General features: G+C 41.6%; 1 protein-coding gene across 2 annotated transcripts; it reads left to right on the top strand.

Moving 5' to 3' along the window:
• Positions 1-30: 30 nt before the first annotated feature.
• On the top strand, positions 31-22,469 carry GTF2H1 (general transcription factor IIH subunit 1). 2 transcript variants are annotated; one of them, XM_071558857.1, is made up of 15 exons: positions 31-182; positions 4,310-4,478; positions 6,264-6,456; positions 8,889-9,051; positions 10,719-10,812; positions 11,268-11,417; positions 12,445-12,524; positions 13,832-13,962; positions 15,144-15,231; positions 16,465-16,553; positions 17,474-17,591; positions 18,424-18,514; positions 19,871-19,986; positions 20,912-21,004; positions 21,597-22,469. In XM_071558857.1, the coding sequence occupies exons 2-15, from the start codon at positions 4,325-4,327 to the stop codon at positions 21,681-21,683; spliced, it is 1,647 nt and encodes a 548-aa protein (XP_071414958.1). In that variant the 5' UTR covers positions 31-182; positions 4,310-4,324; the 3' UTR covers positions 21,684-22,469. The 2 variants fall into 2 exon arrangements, with proteins under 2 accessions (XP_071414958.1, XP_071414957.1); XM_071558856.1 differs by having other exon boundaries at positions 31-530.
• The last annotated feature ends 1,824 nt before the right edge of the window (positions 22,470-24,293 follow it).

Below are 24,293 nucleotides of genomic sequence, written 5' to 3'. Positions count from 1 at the left end.
GGGCCACGTGACGCCGTGACGCGCGTGCCGCCCCCGCCCTCCCTCCCGCGGCGCGGGCCGGGGCCGAGGGGACGCCCCTCCCCCGCAGCGCGGCGGCGGCGCGGCCGACCCGGGAGCGGAGCAGAACGGGCCGACGGGGCCGATGGACGGGGACGAGCGGGGCCCACGGACCGCGGGAACGGGTGACGGCGGGGACCGGGCCGGGGCCGGGCGCAGCGGGGAGGGAGAGGAATGGCGGTGTTGCCGCTTTACCGCCGCGTCACTGCCCCCTCCGCCATCATGGCGGCGGGGGAGCGGCCGCCACGTGACCGGGGCGGGGGGCGGGAGGGGCACGCGCACCACGTGACCGCCCGGGCCTCGCGGTGACGGCGCCGCTCCCGCGTCACGTGGCGCGCAGGCCCCGCCCCCGGCGCCCCGCGGCCCGTTCCGGTCACGTGCCCGCCCCGCCCGCCCCATGGCCCCGGCGGCGGCCGCGGCCCGACCCCCGTAGTGCCGCTCCCGCCCGGAGCAGCCCCGCCACCGCCCGCACGGTAAGAGTCGCCCGCGCGGGGGACGGGGAGGGCCGGCCCCAGGGCCCGATGCGCTTCCTGGCCGCGCTGCCCCGGCTCCGGCAGGTCCGTCCCCGGGGGCGTCGGGGCCGCGGCGGCCTTTGGCCTCCCGCGCTTCCTCGCTGCCCGGCGAACGTGCGACGGGGCCGGGGCTGCCTTGAGGGGAGAGACGAGACGGACGGCGGTACCGCCAGTGTGCGTCCCCCGGGGCCGGGGTGGCGGCGGGGAGGTCGCAGCGCTGCGCCAGCGGCACCGCAGTCCCATGGCTGGCCCCGCTGTTCGGCCCCGGGGGCGGACAAAGAGCTGTCCTGGCAGCGCCTCTCCCCCAGGCTGCCGGGGCACCGGCGGACAGGCAGGTCCCGCTGGGGCCGTGCGGGTGCCCTGGGGCTCGTTTCGCCTCAGACTGACATCCCTCCCGGTGCATGGGGATGCAGATCGGGGAAGGCCGGCCCGGTTCTTCACGTGGGTTCAGGACCACAGATCCCCCCACGCCATGACCGGGACAGGCGGCATTGCTGGCATGTCCCTGTCCAGCTGAGCCAGGTCCCTCTGACGGGGCCCTGCTGTCCCTCGGGTGCTGCTGAGCTGCTCCCCGCCCCACATGGAGGTCCCTGGGGTGTCCCCAGGCGAGGCTGGATCCATCCCCGTGCCTGGCTGGGTCACTGGCACAGATACCTCGTGATTCTGCTGCTCCACGAGAGGAGCAGAAGCCCAGCAGCAAGGCCTGCATCAGATCTGTCAGCTGGCCTGCCAGCCGGTGCCCACCCTGACCAAGTTAGGATTATTAAAATGTGTAAACATTTCCTTTATTTCTGCTCAGAACTCGACAAAACCACATGGGCAGAGACTGCAGTGAAATGCTGGTAATGGAGAGCATTGAGAACAGGTGTTGTAAGGAACAGAGATGAGGTACCTAGTCTTAAAACAGTGGGTAGGAAGAGTCACTGTCATAGAGGAAGGATGGTTGTTGGAATTTGACTGTATTTCCAGAAGCTGTGTTCGCTCCCACAGAGCTAAGAGGGGTGGGGTTGGAGGTGGGTAAGCAAACAGAACCTTTTTTTGCTCTGTGCCAACACTGAAGCTTCCTGATAGACCTTGCCAATTGTAAACTGCAGCTGCAATTAACATTTTCAAAATAGGCTTGATGACAAGTCATACCTGGGGGGTTAGGGCTGCTGATTGATCTGAGTGCTTTTAAAACTATTGACCATCAGTTCAAAAACTCTGCTGCTGGAGAATTTAAACTGTCTCATCTTCCTGTTCTGGAAGATACTTTAACCAGAGAAAGGTCTGTCTTCCCAGATCTGTAGCTGAAGAACTTTAATGCTGCAGCAGATTAAAATTTTCACCTAAAGCTGTAAAATACCAGCATTTCTCTGCATGCATGTTGCAGTCCTTGCCCCTCTGAGCAGCAGTGTCATCATCCGCAGTACTGATTCCTGGAAACTTCAGCTGTTAAATGCAGAGGTTGAGATTTGGGCAGGCACAAGTAGAGCATTGATGGCACTCACCCTGTTGGATAGCAAGCCTTATGTGTCCAAAAAAAAAAGGAAAATGAGTTTTGCACTGTGTGTGCTTAGCGAGGATGTCGCCTTCCCCATAGGAGACCATCCTCATGCAAGATTTCTATTTTAGAATATTCTCTGTACTTCTTCTAACAAGAAGCCATTTTGTTTTCATTAATGACAGACGGTAACCTTCTTAAATCCTGCTTATTAATAGGATATTTTTATTCTTTCTGATGTACTGTTCAAAAGACAGCTTAGGGTTTTCTCCATTTTGGGTAATGCTTACTGTGCTCGTGAGTTGTATCATCCCACTGCCACTGCAGGAAAAAGGAAGCACAGCAATGACTGAAAGAACAGCAGTGAGCCAGTGTGCTCACCTTCCAGAAGGTGGAATGAGCCACTTGTGGGATAATTGTGTGTTCACAGATTGCACACTGCAGGGTACTGTTCTAGAATGGCTGTAAAGGAGAAGCTGGTAGCTGCTGATCCTTTGCTTCTGTAGTTGAAAGACTGATTGTAGGTGTGTGAAATGGCATGGTAGAAAAGCATCAGAATGAGCCTAACTCTGGAAATGGTTTCCTTTTTCTTGCCATTCAGTACAGGTTTAATTCCTTTGCATTCTGTGGATTTCCTGTGCATTCTACGCTGCATTGGATAATAATGACCTTAAAGGACTGCAAAGTAACAAAAGGAGAAAAATGTCAAAATCCCTAGTCTTGCATATGTTGAGGTTTCCAGTTTCTTAAAATCTGTGGCCAGCTGCCTTTTTCCAGTAAGGATAAGGTGCTAATGAGAGACTGCAGACCTGCAATAGGAAACTACATAAAATGGTTGTGTGAATAGCACTGAAAGGGAATAATGCTGCTGGGGAGGCTGTAATGGATAATGCTCCAGAATGGTCCTGCAATCATGCCATGCAGTTTTCTTTGAGAAGGAGCACTGCTCTGAATGTGGCACAGCGTGTTCTAGGGCCTTCTGCAGTGGTGCTGATATGAAACCCCACATTTATCTCAGCATCACTGAACTTTTTTGCCAAAGCTTTGGATGGTTGAAATGATGAAGGAGCGAAGCTTAAGTGCAGAGCCCTTTTGCCATGAAGTCTTTCCATGTAGTGTTTTACTTAACTCATTTGGACTTGGGCTTGTAAGACTTACACTAGTGTCCAGATTGTCAAGAGTAAAATATCCTATCTTGCTGCTGCAATTTTTTTTTAAGAAAAAAAGAAGCATGTGAATTTAAATGATTCGAATTATCATTTGTGATACCTACTAGTAGTGTGATAGCTGATGCAGGTTACAATCTCAAGTTTGATGTGGGCCCCAACAAATACTACAAGTATTCTAAAGCACATGAAATAGGCATATCAGTGTTGGAAAATACTATTTTGCATATCAGTAATAAAGTTTGTGATACACAAAACACAGCAATTGGACATACTAAACATTTTCAGCAAACTTACATTTTTGACAGGTGTACAGCAGTGTGTTGACAGAGTGCAGTAATGCTTGCAGTGTCCTTAATCTCTGGAGAAATTTAAGGCTTTAGGGTTAACCTGTAGAGCGACGTTATAGTGAGAACAATGCAGCAAATACTAAAAGGTTTGTTGGTCAGACTGGTGAGAAATTATAATTTTGTTGTAGTGTGTATAACATGAGTCCCTCAGGCCTTGGGGGAGAGGAACAGGAAACTAGCCAAATGTACAAACATTGGTGAAACCTTGGGCAAAACCCACCACAACAGGAACAGCAGTGTCACTGGGCTACCTTACCTTTAGCACAACAAACTGAAAATCCGTGATTTTTCACACCCCTTGTGTCTTTCCCTATTTTGAAATGACTTAGCATCTGCTCTTGACACTGTAGAAGCAAATTGCTGCCAATGCCAGAAATTATTTGGAATTTATGAATTTGCTTAACTTCAGTATTCTTCTGAACTTGAAAAGCCAGTAAAGGAACACTAAAACAGGAAAATTTAGTTATCTGTTTAAATGTAAGATTTGCTGATCTTTTATAGGAGCAGAAGCAGTAGCAGCATATAATTAGGTGAATTATTTAGGTAGCTGGGTGTATTTTGGTTAAATAAATCTGCTGATTGTACTGACAGAGGGGAGTGTGTTTATCTGAAATGTTTCCAAAATTTGCACGCATGAACAAGTAAATGTGGGCTGTTAATACTTCAGTATAGATAGGAGTAGTGAAAGAGTTACAGCAAAAATAGTTATAACTAATCAGCTCAACTGTATGTTTTTAATAGCTCTTTACAGCCACAATGGCAACATCATCTGAAGAAGTGTTACTGATTGTAAAGAAGGTACGTCAGAAGAAGCAGGATGGAGCTCTGTACCTCATGGCTGAACGGATAGCATGGGCACCTGAAGGCAAAGACCGCTTCACAGTCAGCCATATGTATGCAGACATAAAATGTGAGTGAACTCTTCTCCTGTTCCAGCTTCAGTAAGCAGGATTTCAACAAATATTTAAATATAACCCAAAGTTCTTTTTCCATATAACACTAGGTATAGATAAGTGAGGAAGGTTGCGAGGGGCTGGAGCTTTCACCAGGCTACTCTGTGTAGCAGCAGAGATCAGCACTGTGGTGAAGTATCACCAGTTTAAGGATGCTACTGCAGAACTTCTACAGTCTTCAGATATTTAACTTATGCTGCATTTACTATTAATGTTTGATAAACTTCTATGATAAATTGAACAGAAAAATAATCTGTGCCATATGCTTGTGGAGTGATGAGTGGGAGGAGGGCTGAGGAAGTGTATAGGATTTTCAGAGTCTTAACACAGAAACTATCTGGCATGTCATCTGTTAAACTCAGCATCTAAAGCTGTTTCAATTTCCTTATAAAATGAACTCCTGTTTTATTTTCATCCAGCAGACCATAGCTTCAGAAGTGTCAGCTTCTGTAGTTTGGCCTAGCTGGTAACATTCTGAATAAGCATTTGCTGTTGCAATAGCAGAGTACTTGCAAGTCAAAACTAAACAGTAAATGTCTATAGCATGCTGCCTTTCTGGCTGCAGTTAGTGCTCATATTTCATGTGCTGTAATGCCAAAGAAGGAAAAAAAAGTAAGTTGTGTGCGTCACTTGGTAATGGTTTAGTGATTATTGCAGTTTAAAGTCACATAGAAGTACTGCAACATGATCAAAAGTGTGTGATGAATCAGAACTAAGATTCTATTTTCTTAAATATGAATGTAATAAGGAGTTAAAAAACCCTGTTCACCTAAAATATTCAACTTTGTGAAGATTTTATTTAGCTATGAACTTACACTTTAGCAGCTTGTGTTTTAAATACATACACATATGGGCATTGAAGTATTTTTAACAGATGAAAGATGCTCTTTTTATTATCTAAAATAAAAAGGTGAGATGTATATGTAAATTTGTAATAGAGAGGATGATTTAGTATTGACATCTGGTTTCTGTCTCCTACTTGCACTGGAGAAGGGGATAATATTGAGTTAGGTCAGTGCCCTTTGCAGTGCTATACTGAAGTCAGGATAGCCCAGCAGTCTGTAAGAGTAGCTGCTCCCTCTGGTTATGAGGATGGAAGCAGGAATCAGGTTTTTCTTATGAGTCATGGGGGTGTAGTAGTACCTTGGAGGCACTGGTGATCATCTTGGGGTTAATGGCTGACTCTGCTTACCTCGCCACTGGAAACTGGGATCCAGGTGTGCTGCTACCCACCCTGTCTCTGCTTTCCTACCGCTGTCCTGCGGGAGTTGGTCCAAGTGGAAAAATGAAAGGGGGTACTTTTCTGTTCCTTGGTTCAGCTTGCTTCACAAACACTAACAGTCATACAAGAAAGACTGCAGGAAGAAGTGGAAAGGGGGAATGAGGTTGTCAGCTTTCAGCAGCAGCCTGGATTGACTCCAGGTTAACATGGCCGGGTGATGAAAATTGCATTTGCAGCATTTTTCTAATGGAGAACTGTGGGGAATGCAAAGGTGAATCAGGGCTCCTGGGCAGGAGCTGAAGGATACTGAGCCACAGGCTTCTGGTGTCCGTGTCTTGTATTTTAGAGGGAACAAGGTGCAGGGTTCAAACTAATTCAAGGGGAACACTGACTGTTCCATTTTCATGGCTGGTATTTCACACACAGGGTAATGGTATTTAATTGGATGATGAGGGTAACTGCTTATTAGCAAATACTCTAGGGAAGACGGAAGCTTACTGTTTGTCTCTCTGCAATCTAGGCCAGAAAATCAGTCCAGAAGGCAAAGCTAAAATTCAGCTTCAGCTGGTATTGCATGCAGGGGACACAACCAATTTCCACTTCTCCAATGAGAGCACAGCAGTGAAAGAGCGAGATGCGGTAAAGGATCTTCTTCAACAACTGTTGCCCAAGTTCAAAAGGAAAGCTAATAAAGAACTCGAGGAGAAGAACAGGTAAAGGAGCCTAAAAGTTTGTTGGGTTTTTGTTAGCTAACTGTTTCGTATTTCTGTTTAACAGTGGTTGTTATTTCAACATGAGTGATAGAGCATTTGTTTCCCTAGTGAAAATCTCCCTGCTTCAAATTTAGAGGCAGTTCCTTGGACTTGTGTACCTGTCACATGTTGAGACTACACTCGTGTTCTTAGTGACATGTTCTTGAGGTATATATGCAGCCAGTCTGCTTGCTTGCTTGCTTGCTTTCTCATGGCTGTGAGATGAGAGCACCCTTTTGGCAGTTGCTGTCTTTAGTCTTCTTGAATAAGTATGTATCAGTTAGAACAGCTGCTTGAAAGATACTTTTTTTTTCCTTTTCCAGAAGTTTTCTGGAACTTTTGTGATTTTTTTTTTCTCCCTTTATAACCTTTTCCCTCTCAAATCTTCTTTTCTGGTGTTTTATAGACTACTGAATTGTGACGTATTTTCATGTCTCTCACTGGCGATGTCAAAGTTTGTTATTTGGCATACAGGATGTTTATTCTAAAAATAAGAAGACATTGAGGAGACATTCAGGACCTAAGTCCTTTTCCCAAAAGGGCTTTTAAGATGAATTTCCGTTCCTTTAAACTGTTTGTGTTAAACCAGTCCTTGTGACTATGGAGGTCCCTTCTCTGTAACTCCCCTGAGTTTCACCTCATTCTAGTGTCTGCTGTGAATCCTGTATCTACAAGCTTCCATTTCAAAGCTAGAATAGTCTTTAGAACTTACATAAGTTAAAGCTAGATCTTTCAAAACATGGGGGCATTGCCTCATGGGGCAGATTGGATCTTTAAAAGATTGCCCAGCAGAAGGGCCAGAGTCCTGGTGCTGGAGCCATGACGCATGCAGGACCAACTGGATCCAGTACTGCAGCAGCCACTAGGGTCTGCAGCAGAGCAGCCTGCTCTGGTACTATTCCCATAATTTTTTCTTTATGCTATGTGCCTCATTTCTAACAGTACTAGTACTGAGAACACAGGCAGTCTTAGCTCCAAATCTTTGTGTCCTTAAATGGAGTTTTACAGTATCACACCATGCAGCATCAGGAGCTTTTCTAGTTACTGAAAAGTCAGAATCTCTGCTCATACTCAGCCAAAGTGTGTTCTCTTGAGGATTAGAAGTCCAAGTCTAGTGGTGGGGCTTCATAAGCTTAGTTTGCAACAGATAAGGCAAAAAAGTTTCCACCTGGAAGTATAGTACATCCAGATCCTCTGCAGCACTTCCTTCATTTGTTGATACATGGGAGTTGGGTACATACCAAAATTCCAAGATGTAATGAAGTAATGAGAATAACAGACTGCTTTCTGCTGCACTAATTTGTAAGAATTGCCACTGATCCATATTTGTACCAAGAACAACTGGAGAAACCTTGGTGGTTAAAACAAAATAAGGATGTCCTGCCACAGAGCTTTCACTTCCACCTCATCCTACTTCATCCTTAAAACAGCTAGACTTTCATTCTGTCTAGATTGCAGTTTGTCTGTATTCTTCCCTAGACCCTGTACTATGTATTCATAGGATTCCTGGTTTTTGGTTTGCAATTGATCAAGACCCTGAGGTACATAGTAAAGATTGGTGAGGTTATTGGCTGATTCCCTGAAAATAGCCCAGAGAGTTTCAAATAAGGTACACAGCTGTATGAAAATCTGCTTAAATGTGAGTTTACTGAAGATTCAGGTGCATATACAGTCTTTGCATTTTGGGTAGTAAGGGTGATACTTGATATTGGGATGATAACTTTTATAAACATTGCTCCCTGGTGGAAGTAGTGACACTGAATGTTTCTGTAGCACTTGTGCTGTGTGTGATAGTTAAGTGATGAAGATCCTACTGTCACCACAGAAACGTAAGTGAACAAAACTTGGCTTAACGTGTGTTTTAAGGTTTCTTATCCCATGCATGTTTTGTAATCTATACTCTTGCACTAGAACAGTCATCTGTAAGTACTGACTTTTAAGATCTTAAACCAAGAACTGGACAGTGCTGAAATCTCCTTTCCCCTCACCTCCATTGTACTTCTATTATGAAAGATAAAGAAAATTCATTGTACGGAAGATCAAGAAAATTCATTGTGTTTTACAGGTCAGGAGACTCCAGTCCTGGATATGTAGACACAAGAGCATCAGGATATTTTAGGGCAAAACTTTAATACCATATTAACTTTTTCTTAGGCATTACTATTTTCTAGCATTCAGTGCTATTCCTTAAACATTTTTCCAGTCCTTTCTTAAGTCTTTTGAGACAAATAACTGCTATTGAGGTTGGTTGTTTACGCAGTCTTGTTAAGAAATGCACAGCATTTTGAAAGAGAAGTTGGTTTCTGTTCCTTTTGTGAACTCTTGATAGTTATGGAAATACTAGTGGTTCATTCTGCAGCGTTTAAATTCTATTCAATACATTCTTTTACCAGAATGCTGCAAGAAGATCCTGTTTTGTTTCAGCTCTATAAAGACCTTGTTGTGAGCCAAGTAATCAGTGCTGAAGAATTCTGGGCCAACCGTTTAAGCCTGAATGCAGGGGATAATTCTGCAGCACCTAGTAAGCAGGATGTGGGCATCTCTGCAGCATTCCTGGTATGTTGAACCTCTAACTTAAAGGATTTTATAGCAAACAGATTTGGGAAAGTGAGAGTTCTGCTCATGTACTTTATTCCCATATACTTTAGTGTTGTTCTTTCCTGTTTCCTCAGCCTCATATCTCTCTACATAATAGGCTATTGCAAGTGTAAAGGAGAAAAAAGTGTAGAAGTTTTGTACAAACCTCCAACCTCAAAATTTTGTCAGTTTAAGATGCCCAATTTGAACTTCAAATTGCCAGTGGGCAGATGTTGTTTGTAGAATGGGAGTAATGGTGAATATACAGTCACTAGATTACAGTGTATTAGCTCAATAAATTAGAAAGTGTATTTGCAGCAGCAGTGACATGCATAAATGAACCTTTCTGCACAAGGGCTTTATTCCCTCCCCAATTTTTTAAACCAGTACATGCTTTCAGCTACTTGAAGAACCACTTGTATATCTGAAAGCTCATTTTCTCTCTTCTTTCCCTAACTTTCAGTTATTTTACCCATTTGTAGAAGCCATGCTTCAGTAATCCCAATGCAGTTTAAAAATAATCTAGGAACAACTTCAGGCTCCTCACACAGAGACATGTTTGTGCTTCTGCAACACATCGCATTGATACGACTCTTTAGCTGGAATCCCATTTCCAGCTCTGTAATGCACACAGTGAGTTTGGGAGGGAAAGAGGAGGTAAAAGTTGTTTTATAATTCAGCTGCTGTACAAACACCTGTGTTTTCCCTCCTGGAAATACCTGAATCAGTTGCCAAATGAATTTGATGGCTCTAATTTCCTGTCTCCCATTTTTCTTACAGATTAACATGAATAATAATAAGAATAATTTTTTAAAAATCACAACCAAAAATTTTAAAAACCACCAAACCTTCAAAACTGAAGCTCTCTTAAAACAACTGGTTGGTTTTATGTTCTCTGCATTTCTGAAGAAGAAAACTTCAGATATTTGTGTGTCCTGGTCCAGGTTAAAGTAACTACCTGCCTCTGCTCAGAATGAGCGTTTCCCTAGGAAGAAGAGGATACAAAAACTAGACTTTAGGTGCACAGGAACAGGAGGAAAAAGCAGCAGCACATGCAACCATGTACTTTTCTTGTTACAGAGAACTGGATGGAGCGCTTGGCTTGCTCCAGAACTTCCTAAAGAGATCATTGAGATCTCAGTTGAAAGCTCTGACTGAGGCTAACCCTCATTTTTAAATGCAATATTATTTATCAGTTACATTAAGATGCTAGTAGTGTGTAAGGAAATAAGGTTTAAGACCCTTAAACCCTTTTCTGTCACTTCATTATTGTCACTGATTATTCAATAGCTGAATTGCTGAGTAAACAATAAAAGATGAGGAATATACAGTAAACATACCTCTTTTTACTTTGAAACAAAGATATATTAAATTAAGCACACCTTCTTTTGACTGATGGAATGCTCTTTGCTTTCTAAAGACTGCAATTTGCTTGTTGAATAGTCCCTTAAGTGTCAAGTATAATAATTAATGCCTGCCCCTTCATTTATCATTCTAAAATACCTATTACAATCAAATACGTTATGGATTATTTGAGGAACAAGATTATTTTATCTGCAGCAGAGCTTGCTTGCCAAATGCCAAGTTTTTGCAGTTATAGAGGGCATCCAGACATGACTCTTTTCTCCCTGTGTGCTTTTCCTTAGGCTGATGTACGGCCTCAGACTGATGGCTGCAATGGTCTGAGGTACAATTTGACTTCAGATATTATTGAATCCATATTTCGAACATACCCGGCAGGTAAGAACAATACCAAACACGTGCATTTAGAAATTGGCTTTTTTACTGTCTTACTGTGGAAAGACTAAATGTTAATCTGAGCCTGAAGTGTAAGGGCCCATATTGTCAGTCTTCTGGATGATTTTCCCTGCCTCATTAGAGGGATGGGAAGAAGCATACTCATATGTTTCTGGAAATTACTAGAACTCTGGCAAATCAGACTTGCTGTGTGTGGGCAATTCAGCAGTGTTCATGTCACTGTTACCTGCATTTCCTTTCAAAGCATCAGCAAGCAGTGCAGGGCATGAAGGACTACCTGTTTGCTCGTGCTTAACTACTGCAGTCCCTTCCATTTAATGGGCATGAATGGAGGCAGGGATGGCCAGAGAGCAAGGACACCAGCAAGGAAATTCAACATAAAATGCTATATTAAGATTTGTGGAAGAGTTTGTAATCATTCTTGGTTTTGTTCACAGTAAAAATGAAATATGCAGAAAATGTTCCACATAACATGACTGAGAGGGAATTCTGGACACGATTTTTTCAGTCTCATTATTTTCATCGGGACAGGCTCAATACAGGCTCAAAAGACCTCTTTGCAGAATGTGCCAAACTGGACGAGAAAGGTAAGCTGTTTGTTTCTGCAGTGGCTGCCATAGTCATAGAGCACAGCACTGGAAAGGTGTGTTTAGTAAACCTATCAAAGCAGAGGGCAGTAGTTTTCTTGTGTTCAAAAGCATCTTGTTTGATGAACCAGGAAACAAAGGCACAGATTGTCATTATAAGTTAGCTACAGCTTTGCTATTCTGAGAATTTTCACAGTGAGAGCATTTCTTGAAACAAATTAGCTTTTGGAAAGTGGCAACACTAGAAATAAGCTTTAGTGCAAATTATGCAACAGTGAAGTCAGTGGGAGGTTCCATAATATGCCATCCTAGTAGACTGATTATGCTGTGCCATTCAGTTACTATGGAATAATTGTACATAGGGTTTGTTTTGTTGTATGTGCATAATTTACAAAAGCCTTTCTTATAGATGGGGTTTTAGTAAACAAGATCCATATTTGTCCAGATTTTCCACAGAAATTGCCATCCCTGTTCTCTGTCAGTCTTTTTAATGTGAAATCCTAAAATATTATCTGGCTTAAATTTTTAGTGAACTTTTGAGATCCGTTTGTGGTGATACAGAAACGTGGAGAGTTGGGATCACTTCACACCATTCCTTAATATGTATTCTAGCTAATGAAAGCATTCTATTAGTAAGGCAAAACCCCTCACCTATTACCAGACATAGGTCTTTCTACCTAGGCAGGCCAGCCAAACAGTTCCAAAATTAGAATAAACATAATTGAGGCTTCCCAGTTCCCACTACTATAACTGCATCTCAGTTTATTTTTTTAATCAAACAGTATTCAGTGATGTGTAGAAGTTGGTGAAAACTGGGCTAATTAGTAGGAGGCTCTCTTAACAGTAACTTCTCACAATTATTCCTTATTTTACATAAACCTTGAAAAGGGTTTAAAGTTTTAGCCACAGTGTTTCTTGGTCCTTTGCAGTACCTTTGTCGTCTCCTTTTAAATATTAAGTATAATCTGATAATCCCACAAGTATTTTTATTCATTTAGATACGTTTTTTTTTGTTTGTTTCACACAGAGTTAAAAGCAATGGTATCTCAAGGAGTGAAAAATCCTCTGATAGATTTAACGGCTTTGGAAGATAAATCATTAGATGAAGTAAGTAGCTGGGGAAATAAACAAAAAACCCAAAAGAAAACCACACCCTCTCCTCAGTTTCATTTAAGGAGTAGGTGGGTCCTTCTTTTAAAATAACTCCAAATGCTAGTTCTAAGTCAAATCATCTATTAGGCAGTTGCAATGGTTGGGTAGTCAACATCTCTGCTGTTCTGTTTGTAAAGAAGTGTACGCTGTGCCCATGGGCGCGTATGCCTCACCTCTGCCTTGGTCTGCAGGCTGTAAATGCAGAATTATTCTTCCACTTGGCTTTTTTGTCTAAAGTCTGCCCTTTGTTTTTTTCCTATGTTTTAGAAGCTGTGGCAATGTACAGAAGAGTCGCACAAAACAGGGAGAAGTCTTTTGATTTGTTGCCACTTTGAACATTGCTATTTTATTTGGCCTAATGTTAAGGACACTTTATACAGTTTTCTTTGTTTAGCTTTAAATATTGTTTTTTTCTAAAAATATGAGTAACTTGAACTATTACCTGCCTCCAAGTACAAGTTAAAACAATTGATTTCAGTGGTGTACCACAATGTGAGATAACTTAAAGATCCACTCTTCTGCAGTTGATTTAACTGAAACTATTGAGTTGTAATTAATAACATTGCTGCATTTCTAAGTTTTTTAGTTGTTTTTTTTCTTTCTCACTTTTTTTTTGTGAGAGTTGTTCAAAGCTAACACTCTGAAACCGTGAGTTCAGGATAGGTGTGTTTGAAGTGCTCTGCAAACTGCCCTAGTTTGCTTTTGAGGCAGGTTAACTGTGAGCCTGAAACTACCCATGGGGTGAAGCAAGTTGCCTTCAGCCACCTGGTAACTGGGGAACTCTGCCAACATTAAGGCTTGAGCTTTTTTGAATTCTAGTGGTATCACATCCTCCTGACAGGTGTCATTTAGCCTGTGGGCTGCTGGTGTCCCACTAGATGTTGAAAATAGGTCAGTAAAACAATTGCTAGCTCTTTCTTGCCATCAGTGCCTGTGTTTTGTATGGGTGATCCTTACTTTTTTTAAGCTAGTTCTGTTTTTACTTATAACAAATCATGGTCTTAAAAAATTACCTGTTCAAGACTTTTCTTTCTGACACCTCTGAGTTGCCAGGCATTAGCAGAACAAAATGGTCCCTGGAGACTTTTCAAAGTACGTAAAGTGATGGTGGGGCAAAGGTAGGGAAATGATGCTTCAGATGGTGATGCAGTATCACTGAGGGGAGTGCAGAGGAGTGGCATGCAGATGTCCTGCCTCAAGGGAAGACAGAATTGTCCGTCTGCACTGGGGGCAGGAGGTAATTAATGTTGTTTCCTTTGTAGGGCTATGGTGTTGCTTCTGTGGCCTCTACATCAAATGCCTCAAAGTCTGCTAGAGAAAGTAGCAATGCTGCCATCATAAAACGCTTTAATCATCATAGTGCCATGGTCCTTGCAGCTGGCCTCAGGAAACAGTAAGTTTCAGTGTTGTGTAAAAGATTTTTTTTGTAGCAAATTTTAAGGAATTTTCTAAACAAAATTATGGCTTCTATTATTTTTATTTTATTTTATTTTAATTTTTATCAATTAATTATTTTGCTCTAGAAACAAAAATACCTTTAGGTTCCATTTTACTTTACAGAAGTTTTTCAGAGCTGTTTGAAATTACAAATTCTATTTTTAGCTGAACTGTCATATAAAGCAGATTAAAAAGGAAAGAATGTTTCCCCCTTAAATCGCTAGTCCTGGTGAAGGCTGCACAAGTAGTGTTCTGTTTGCTGTGTGGAGGTGAGGGCTGGTGCAGGAAGTTCCTATTGCCTGTCAGGAGCGGGTCTGCTGGGTCTTCCTGTATTAGGGTGCAGGGGATGTAAGTAAATGAGGAAGCAGAAGAACAGTGTGAGACAGGTGGGATCAGATTAAAGGTTCCTCTGGTGCAGTACCCTGCCCCTGACCAAAAACGTGTCAGGTGGTTACATATATTTACAGTGAACTTAACAAATTAAACTTCTTAACAGAGGCATGAGATGGGTTTGATGTGGTCTGTTCTGCAGCTGGTTTATGGACAACCAGCAAGGCATTACTTCTCTACCCGAATCCTACAGACCTTAATTGTGAGAGCTCTTAGTTAAATACTTCAGTCTGGTAGCAGGGCTCCCTCATGTTGTTTTTTTATCTTGCACAAGTGGAACACTGGACCTTAAACAATCTCTTCTGGGCAATGTGTGTTTCTGTTTCTCAGTTCCAGAAAGGGACAAAAGAATGGCTCTCCTTCTGGAACACAGTAGTATCTCAGGACTCCCAGAGCTCTGCTAATACCTGGTTGCATAAGTGCGTATGCAAAGTGTTTCTGATTTAGCCATGATTTTGCTGTGTCCCACATGCACTAACTGGCATGATGCTGCTGTTTCTGAGGAGAGGGACAAGCATCTTCCCCTGCTGTTGAATTTCCCCTGTGACAAATAGGGTTAATTTGAGGAGTTGGATCCTTCTGCCTACATCAACTGCTAGAAATGAACATATAAGGGGGCAAAAAGTTGACATACAATATGTGAACAGGTATATAAAGTTTTTGAAACATGTATTTACTTTGTCTTTAGCTTGTATCTTAAGTTTCCTGTGAGGTGAATTCTTCTTAATGCTGTTTCTCTATTTTAAGAGAAGCACAAAATGACCATTACAGTGAGACCAGCAGTACGGATGGAAACTCCAGGGATTCAGATTTCTTTCAGCCACCACTGAAAAAGGTATAAAGTTAGTTGATGTCATTCTAATTGAATGAAACTGGAGGCTCTGTGTCTCAAAAGATTAACTTCTTTAGCCTTGTTTAGAAGCATGTAGAGTAAGAACCTGACAGCCTGTAAGAAGCCTTGTACCTCTGTTAGTAAAAATAAATAAATTACACCTTAAAGTATTGCTCCGTTTATCTTTTCAGTAGTGCACAATGAAAGTAAAAAATTCCAACATGCTTCTGATTGGACCCAGAAATCTGGTTATTTCCATTTGCTGCAGTTCTATTTTTGGCCTGCTCCCTTGTTTTTCCAAATGCCTGAAAACTTCTAGAGAACATCCATCAGAAAGGGATATTGGTGTTCAAGTACCAATATTAACCTATGAAACATGTTTTTTATAGAGGGGATGATTAAACTGGCACGTGGCAGCCTTCATCCAAAAGTCAGAAGCTGAAGTGAGGTGGAACGGAAAGAGCAGTGATGCCTGGTGTAATGAAATGGAAGGCAACAGCCTGACTTACACTAACCATAGCAGCTCACACAGTGGAAGGGAGTACTGTAATTGCTACAAAACTTCCTGGAGTTGACAGCCTAAACAGAAAATGCCAGAGGGACTCAAAACTTTGCTGTGTTGTGAGAAAATGTAGAATACATGTGTTGTTAAATGTTGGGGTAGTCAACAGCTTTGACTTTCCCCAAAAGCTGCAGTTTTTACTGGGCACAAAATGAGCCACCAGGACTAGAATAGATGTGATGAAAAGGGAAGTGAAAAAGTAGCGAGAGAGTAGGAGACTTCAAAAATAGTTTACTCATTCTACAAAATCAGGTATCACTGTGCTGTTACCTCTCACCATTAATGCTCCATCCTGCCATCACCGGGTAGCTCAGACAATTACTGTGGTTCTAGTCTTACGCTCTTGTAAATCATTACAATTTCTGCTAATTTGGAGTTCAGTGGGCTTAAATACCATGAATTACCTGTATAGCAGAACACTTTTTGGAAGTGACAGGAACTGACAAGTTTTGGCCACAATCTGCAGAGAATCAGCAGTGCCAAGATATCCAAATGGCACGATCTAAATAATATTGGGTTCCCTCTGGAGAGTAGACAGGATTCATTCCACACTTTGGTTTTCTTTAAGGTTTTTAGTAACCCTTCTGCTCAAACTCGGTGGACTAGAAGAAAGCACTAGATGTATGGAATTCTGTCTCTATTAGTAATGTGTATAATTATTTGGCTTGTTTTAGATGAAACTGCAGGAAGCCATTGAATATGAAGATTTATCAAAGAATAATGGCGTTAAAACTATTGCACTAAACTTAAAGAAGTCTGATAGGTGAGTTAAAATATGTACAGTTATTTCAGCATAGTCAGTCTAGCTGGTCTGTCATCACAGCCTGCACAGAACCAGCTGATTTAGTCTCTGCTGTACCACACTCACGCATTTTTAGGCTGAGTTTAGAAACCTAATGTAAGCTCTTGCATAAACCAGTTTCCAAGTAGTTCCCTTTCAAATCTATATTTTCTTTTCACGGAGCAGTTGGAAGGGACCTCTTGAGATCATGTAGTCCAACCCCTGGCTAAATTACATCTTGCTTTTCAGAGTGTTGAGTCTCTATAAGCCTCCCCAGGTGGCTTTGACATGTAATTTCAGTGAAAGTCTAACAGACCTCCATTTACAGTTCAGCACTTTGTTGCCGCTTTCAGTGCAAAAATGTATGTGTTACGTGTGAAAATATATACGATTCCAAAGAAAATCCATTCCCAGGCAAAAAAGTGCAATTGGGGTAGTTTGGATTGCTCACTAGGCCAGGATTTTTCCAGTAGTAGTCCTCTTGTTTTCTAGACTTTTGAGTCTGAGAACCATAGAGATAACTTCTTCAGAAAAGGAGTAATACTACAGAAAAGTGAACAGTTCCAAATGTGCACCTAACTTCATTTAGCTCAGTTTTAGTCAAAAATTACGTGAATTGCTCTAATGATATTCCCAGAATTAGGTAGCGCGGGTGGATTTTCATTAGCAGGATGATCACAAATTTAACAATGGAAGCTCTTGCTTTGCTGCAATACCATCCCTAAGTCAGTGTCTTTCTATGTGGCAATGTATTGTTCTGTGTAAATAAATAAGGTTTAAGTACTAGTGTCAACAGTTACAAAGCATCTAAAAGCAGAAACATTAGAAGAACTGTCCACTGAGTTTGGCCTCTTGCTTTACAAACACTCTTCATAACACTTTTTCCTTTTCTCACCACACAGGTATTATCATGGTCCAACTCCAATTCAATCACAGCAATATGCAACCAGTCAGGATATAATTAATTCTTTTAATAGTATTAGACAAGAAATGGAAGCATATGTACCTAAACTAACTCAGGTATGGAATAATACTAAAAAAATTCCCTTTGACATTAGCATCTTGCTTTCTGTATAGCTTTGTGTCTCATGTTTACTGCAATTTTAATTTTTCAGGGTAGACTTAAATAATCTCCAGTAGTTTTATGTTACCTGATTCAGTTTACAGCTTTAGGTGATACCACTTGAGCTACTGTGTTTAAGATCTACAGAATAGGAAACGGAGTCATTGCTTATGCTTGTATTCTACTGTTCCTGCTTTCTTTTAAGGAAGTGGCAGAGGTATGAGGTAGTAAAGCAGGAGAGTCGTGCACAGGCCAGTATACTGAACCGCCTTCTGAAGTTTAGGGTGAGATGGTCTTGGAAGATTTACTAAGCAGGTTTCTAACTGTACCGGCCGGTCTTTTGCTCCTAAATGCCCTTGGTAGGCTGTTGATCTCACCATGGGTTGCACAGAAACTCTGTCCTGGCACCTGGAGGGCAGCACAGCCCTGTGGCCAATCTTCCCAGCCAGGATCTGAACTTCCTCCATTAGTAAAGCAGCCACAACTGCTGATGTATCACACTTCTGTGTAGCAGTTCTCTGTCTTATCTCAAAGTAGCTGCACAGCTGCTTCAAGTGCTAGGCAAAGAAAAGTTTGGGTTTTTTCTGTAACTAACTGGGGAATTTTCACTGCAAACGAGCTCTAGCACATAAAGGCACTGTGACTGATTCTGGAGAAGAATAGACTCTTCACCTGGACTTCAAGTGTATCTGTGCAACCAATTTTGGCCATTTGGGTACACATAAAACCTATTCTAAAAAGATTTTGTTGGAAAATGTGAACTGAAATATTTCTTCCCGCTCCCTCCAGGTTCTTTCAAGTGGTGATGCTGCCAGCACTATTGCAGTCCTGTCACCTGGAGGAGCACTTATGCAGGGTGGAACACAGCAAGCCATAAACCGTAAGGATTTAGGATGTCTAATAATGTACAGTATCTTACTGCATTGCACAGCAGTAGCTGCGTTGCTGTTTCATCTCTCCCTTAGAATATGTTACAGTGATAAAGGAAATTATGGAAATGTGTAGCTGGAGTAGTAGTGGGTTACAGCACCAAAAGAAAAGCAACAACCCAGCCACACCATGAGGGTGGTGCTGGCTACACCGGTGCTGAGGCAAGTGAATGAGAAGAAAACTTTACAGAGCAAGTAATAAAGGATTCCCTTCATAGATACTAAGTCCTCTTACAGACACTGGGTTTTATTTGTTCAGCATTTCTTTTCTGATTTTTGTTTCAGGATTATAGAAAACACAGGCATACTCTGAAAGCTCTAAGGAAGCAAGGTCTAGATAATTGTCTGAAACTATTTTTTTTGCAACCTGCATTTAAGATCCACAGCTTGCTGTGAAAAAAGGCAACTTGCATACTGCAAGGGCAAATCAGTCAATCGCCCCTTCTCACACCTCCATTCAACCATGCCTTTTCCTGAGGTCACATTCCTGCCAGTTTGAGTTCCTGTCTCTGTAGTCTAACATCAGATGAATCCCTGGTCTCAGGATTTATAATAGTTTTCCAGTTTGTCTTGTGGTCTGAAGAGCAACAGAAACGCAATCAGACAGCTGAAAAAGCAAGTATTGAGTTCTTCATGGTACTGAAAGAAAAGGACTCAGCAAGCAGTGGTGAGGCTTTCTTGCCCATTCCAGTTGACATTCTGGCTGCTACACTTCACTTTGAGCCTGACCACCACCTCATTTTAAGTCATCCTGGAGTTTGCAATTCACTGTTCTGTTCACTGTGCTCCTCATCTTCAGTGACTGCTTGTCCTTTTTGTTTGCATTTTTATGAACCCTGTTGCCCCTTATTCTTTAAGAGTACAGTTCCTTTTCCTGTCTGGATTTTTCATCTTTCACGTGCTGTGACCTTATTCTCATTGCCAATGTAAGACAGAGAGGAAAATTTGTGGTATCTGCCACATGGTACTTCGCACTGTGCTGTGAGCACAAGGTACTGGTCCCAGAAGTACTGCCATGCTCTTAGAACAATACAATATACTACTACTAATCCGGGATTAAGTTAGGTGTCCATTCTTTGCCTGGCAAGGATCTGCCTGTGTTTATATACAAGCTTCCAAGTATAGAGCTGTAAATAGTCCCTGAACCTGATCTAATAACTGCAAGTAGTCCTGATGTAAGAGCTGCTCCCAGCCAACCTTTCTGTGATTCTAGTGGGAATGTATCTTGCTGACCTCTTTGATTAGCCTAATTCTCATTTTTCATATAATAGTTTTAGTGATGTGACAAAACCTTTTTCCTGTTGCAGAGATGGTGCCAAATGACATTCAGTCTGAACTAAAACACTTGTATGTGGCAGTAGGGGAACTGCTACGACACTTCTGGTCTTGCTTCCCTGTCAACACGCCATTCCTAGAAGAAAAGGTAAGGCAGAGATTCGTAGTGTGGCCCTGGGTATGATGCATCCAGATCAGGGTTTAGAATGAGTGTCATTATTGAAGTATAGAACTAATATACGTGCCTTGAATCAGTACAGCACTTACTCATCCCTAGAACTGAAGATCACACAACAACATAAAACACGAAGTTTTTCAACAGTTCTGCTGGTGCTATTAGTTAAAATCATCCTTGTTCCTGCCTCCCTGTTAGCTCCCTTTGGGAGCAGTTGCTGTAAGCCAGTGTCAACAGGCTGCTCAGCTCTGTTGCAGTTACTGCAGGGTTCTCATTCCAGTTTAAAACACAGAAACTAAAGCCCCCTTCCCCAACTCAAGAAATAACCTCTGCAGTGACAGTTACAAGCAAGTTTTCCTTATTCTTCTGCCCACTTTAAAAATCACTGTCATACCTTCAGAACACACACTGCTTTTCAGAATTGAGGTGCTGGTAAGAAGAGATGCCTGTCTACTGCCAGGCATATATGTCTGTATTTTTCTGTTGCTATTCTCTCTTTTGACCTCACATAGAAAACAAAGATAAAAATTTGCATTCACTTATGTTTGTATGTCTGCTGCAAAACATGGCCTGAAAATCCATGGTACAGTCTTCACTTGAAGCAGAAAAGGATGTCCTTATGAATAGCTGTTTTTAGTGTTTACTGATGAAGAAATAAGGATCAGAGTGGCACACTGCACTTGGGTCATACTGCACCTGCCTCAAAAATAAATACCCACTTGCGAACTGTTAGAGGCTGATACTTGAATAACTTTCCTTTCTTAAACTGCTCATACTTGAATTAGCTCCGCAAATTAGTTACAAGGTGTTTTGTTGGAAAACAGTTTGTTCAAGGAAATGAAACTTATGTGTTGTTATACTAATGATAGATTATAATACTGGTTTCTGTCTTTCTTAGGTTGTGAAAATGAGGAGCAACTTGGAAAGATTTCAGGTTACAAAGCTCTGCCCATTCCAAGAAAAGATTCGGAGACAGTATTTAAGCACAAATGTAAGGCAAAAGTACTGTTTAATTATGTGGGTGCATATTGATAATTTCAGTCTTTACTATCAGAGGGTGGTAAATTTTTTACTTGTTATTCTAGGGCTAGGGCATTTTAAGTTTTTTAAGTAGGAAATGGGCAGAGGGAAATCGGGTACACAGTTAAGCGTGTTGTCTCTCCCTGTCTAACTTGCTGAGTGATGCCAGCAACTGTCAAGGACTGTAATATGAAATTACCCAATTGAGACAACAGAAAGAGGAAGTCATGTTTCATTTTTCACTTCCACCATGAAGTAGGACTTGAGCAACTTCAGACTGTCTGCCACCATGTCAAACGTGAACTGGTTGCAGACTAAATAAGGGAACAGACAGCACACTCAAGTGTCACTTCCCTGTGACCATCTCACCTTAGCAACTCTCTGCACTGCTTTCTCTATGGTTATGTTGTAATAGAGCCTTAACGTCTCCTCTGTTGTACCTCTGATTTTAGTGACATTATTCACGGTGAATGAAAGGAAGAATCCAATTGATTATCAAAGGGAGGAGAGGGGATCTGTTTTTCCAGTACCTGGGACAATTTTTCTTCCTCTTAATGTTTCAGTTGGTGGGTCATATAGAAGAGATGCTGCAGACGGCCTACAACAAGTTCCACACGTGGCAGTCCCGGCGCATGCTGAAGAAGACGTGAAGGCGCACGCTGTACAGGTCTGAGAGCAAAGCCTGCAATAGGGTAGGAGTACAGCCTAGGTATGTGCAGACCTTAGAGTTCTTGCAGCAAGACCTGCAAGCTGTGGACTTCTGGAAACGATGCTAAGTGAACTTGCACATTTTTGAAAAAGAACTGAAAGAAAAAACTTGAAAACTAGGGAAAAAAACAAGGAAGAACCAAAACAGAAGAGCTGAGGCGCAAAAATATTTAAAAGACACTGTTTACTGCAGTTACTCAGGAACTGCTTTTGATTTGCATAAAGAGCTGCATTCAGAAATAAAAAATTTAAAGAGGGTGTATTAATAAAATTTGTTTTTCTGTCTAATTTTTTTTTAAGAAGTGTATGGCACAGGGTAGATCTGAAAAGTTTTTCGTCACTGGATTCTGACATTTTATTGAATTCTGTTTGTACTTTCTGCAACAGTTTAACAACGATATTTTAAAACATAGCTAGACTGTTTTTGCTTCATCTGGGAGAGTGTAGCTGTCAGAAGACAAGCTCCTGCCATATGTTTCCCCACCAACTGGAAGCAAGAGGCATTGCACTGAAAGCTGTTCATGATCTGGGGTCCCTAAAGGTACAAGGGGGCAAACTTGCCTGAAGTCTTGGATTTTTATGCAGAATATTTTCAGCCATCAGTTTTGCATGTTTTCCTTTGAGTGCAAATGTGTGCTACTGCAGTCCTTTTTTGTTTATGGTGGCATTTGTTCTGAGGAGAGAATGCATTTTTAAAAATGAAGTTAAATAAAGTTTTTTACAAAAGATGTAATTTATTTTCAATTCGTAGGCAACTTTTATTTCTTCTCCTGAATCTGTTTTCCTGCATTCTTCCCTTTTGACTATTACACTGTTTTTGGCGAATTGATAATCATTGCTAAGAGAAAAATGTGTTATCACAATGTCCATAGATATTGGGAATCTGTGCCATACTGCAAATAGAATCAGTTCACAGTTTCAGACTAACTTGTCTTGCATTAAATGTGACTTAAATGCAAAGTAATCCCCTTTTTAGAATATATGCAGTTTAATGCCATCCTTGTATTTTTTTGTCATCTTGACTATAATAAGCCCAGTATGGGCTCCTGAACTGTTTTACTGAAGACTAAACATGACTGTTAAAAATACATCTACTACAAAGACAAATCAGTGACAATATGTATTCAAAGCAAGCACAGCAGTGTTCAGTACAGCAGAAGAAATTTCCATTAGCCTGCATGATGGCTTAATACTGTGTTTTGGTATGGTGCTGAAACATGGTAGTATGATGTTGGGTGGATAATTCTTGCAAATTCCTACAGAAGAAAAGATGCATTGGTGAAGCCAAGTCGGTGCTTGTTCTGTGCTGCTGCTCCATTTATGCAAAAGGGTTTTTTCTTTCACTGGTGCGTGGAAGTCAGCAGCTTCTTTTTATTTTTTTTTTCTTTCAGATTTTTGTATTATGCTATAATATTTTGGTAAAGTTGAATTTCAGTTAAATGCCATTGTCTGCACCAAAGTTCTGTTAGGAAAGGTGTGCGTATTGTTCAGCCCAGTTCCCCATCTGCCTTTCCAGATTGATGCATGATCCTTGCTCTGTGGTGTTGATGTGGTTCTGCTACAAGAAATGACTGGGCTCAACACAAGATGCCCCTCATTTTTGACAGGGTGAAAATGTCACTAGGAATAAACAGATATATGTACGGCATTTTGGGGATGAGGTGCACATCTTCTCAAGAGTTACCTCTTGTGATAACTAAACTGTTTCTCTAAAATTTAGGCTTAGGGTACGGCTTTATTAAGCCAAATCCTCTTTTACGTGCAGGCAGCTCCAGAAAGAAAGGGTAGTTTGTTCTTCCCTGACTCACAGCATTTGGTCTAGGATTCTGTGGCCAACTTCCAACTCTTGTGAAAGCTAACACACTTTTCATCATATCAGAGGTCTAGGGTCAAGAAAACATGTCTGATTTCAATTCTAACTGTGCCTGAAGCTATGAACAATGCATTTAAGTATTAGACTGCACTGAGACTTCACATAGAAGAGTTTTGAACACAGAACTAATTCACCTTTAATCGGAATCAGTATCTAGTGTTCCTGGAGAGGCTGGGCAAAATGGCTAGCACAGTGGAAAAGTTTCAGTGCATCACAAGAACATTTTACAGTCCAAAGGACTGCTGTTTATCACCATTTCATGGATGGTGTTGCAATAGCTTTAAGTTATTATAGTGATATCAGGCTATCAAAATGTACCTTAATTAACAGAACTAGGGGGAAAGAGGACTATGATACTAAATTCAACAGTTTTGCCTAAAGACTGTACAGGCAAGGCTGCTATGCACTTCATACTGCTTTTCAGGTATTGTGGCAATAAGGCACAGGCCCCTCCTCAAGGAAAGGGAGGTAAACTGAATATTCTGTCTACATTGTGTTCCCCTTTTGTGTAGCATGGTCCAAAACACAGATTCATTCCTTGAGTTTTGAAACTGAGTCATCGTGCATTTTATTACTATTGGAATCTTTATACTGACTTGTATTTTTAATGAGAATTCATAAGACTTGTATCATTGGCATTGATCTAAGATTTGTAGAATAAACCCTACTGAATTCTAAA

Source organism: Pithys albifrons, chromosome 6 (genome assembly GCF_047495875.1).
Source record: "Pithys albifrons albifrons isolate INPA30051 chromosome 6, PitAlb_v1, whole genome shotgun sequence".
NCBI lineage: Eukaryota > Metazoa > Chordata > Aves > Passeriformes > Thamnophilidae > Pithys > Pithys albifrons.
The sequence above is the reverse complement of the archived record's forward strand: the minus strand, read 5'-3'. Positions and strand labels throughout refer to the sequence as shown.

What these genes read in the sequence shown, in the direction of transcription:
- GTF2H1 (XM_071558857.1), top strand. Translation starts at nt 4,325, where the DNA reads ATGGCAACATCATCTGAAGAAGTGTTACTGATTGTAAAGAAGGTACGT. An exon ending in TATGTATGCAGACATAAAAT is followed by an intron (nt 4,479 to 6,263) that starts GTGAGTGAACTC and finishes TCTGCAATCTAG; the next exon opens with GCCAGAAAATCAGTCCAGAA. An exon ending in TTCAGCCACCACTGAAAAAG is followed by an intron (nt 15,232 to 16,464) that starts GTATAAAGTTAG and finishes GGCTTGTTTTAG; the next exon opens with ATGAAACTGCAGGAAGCCAT.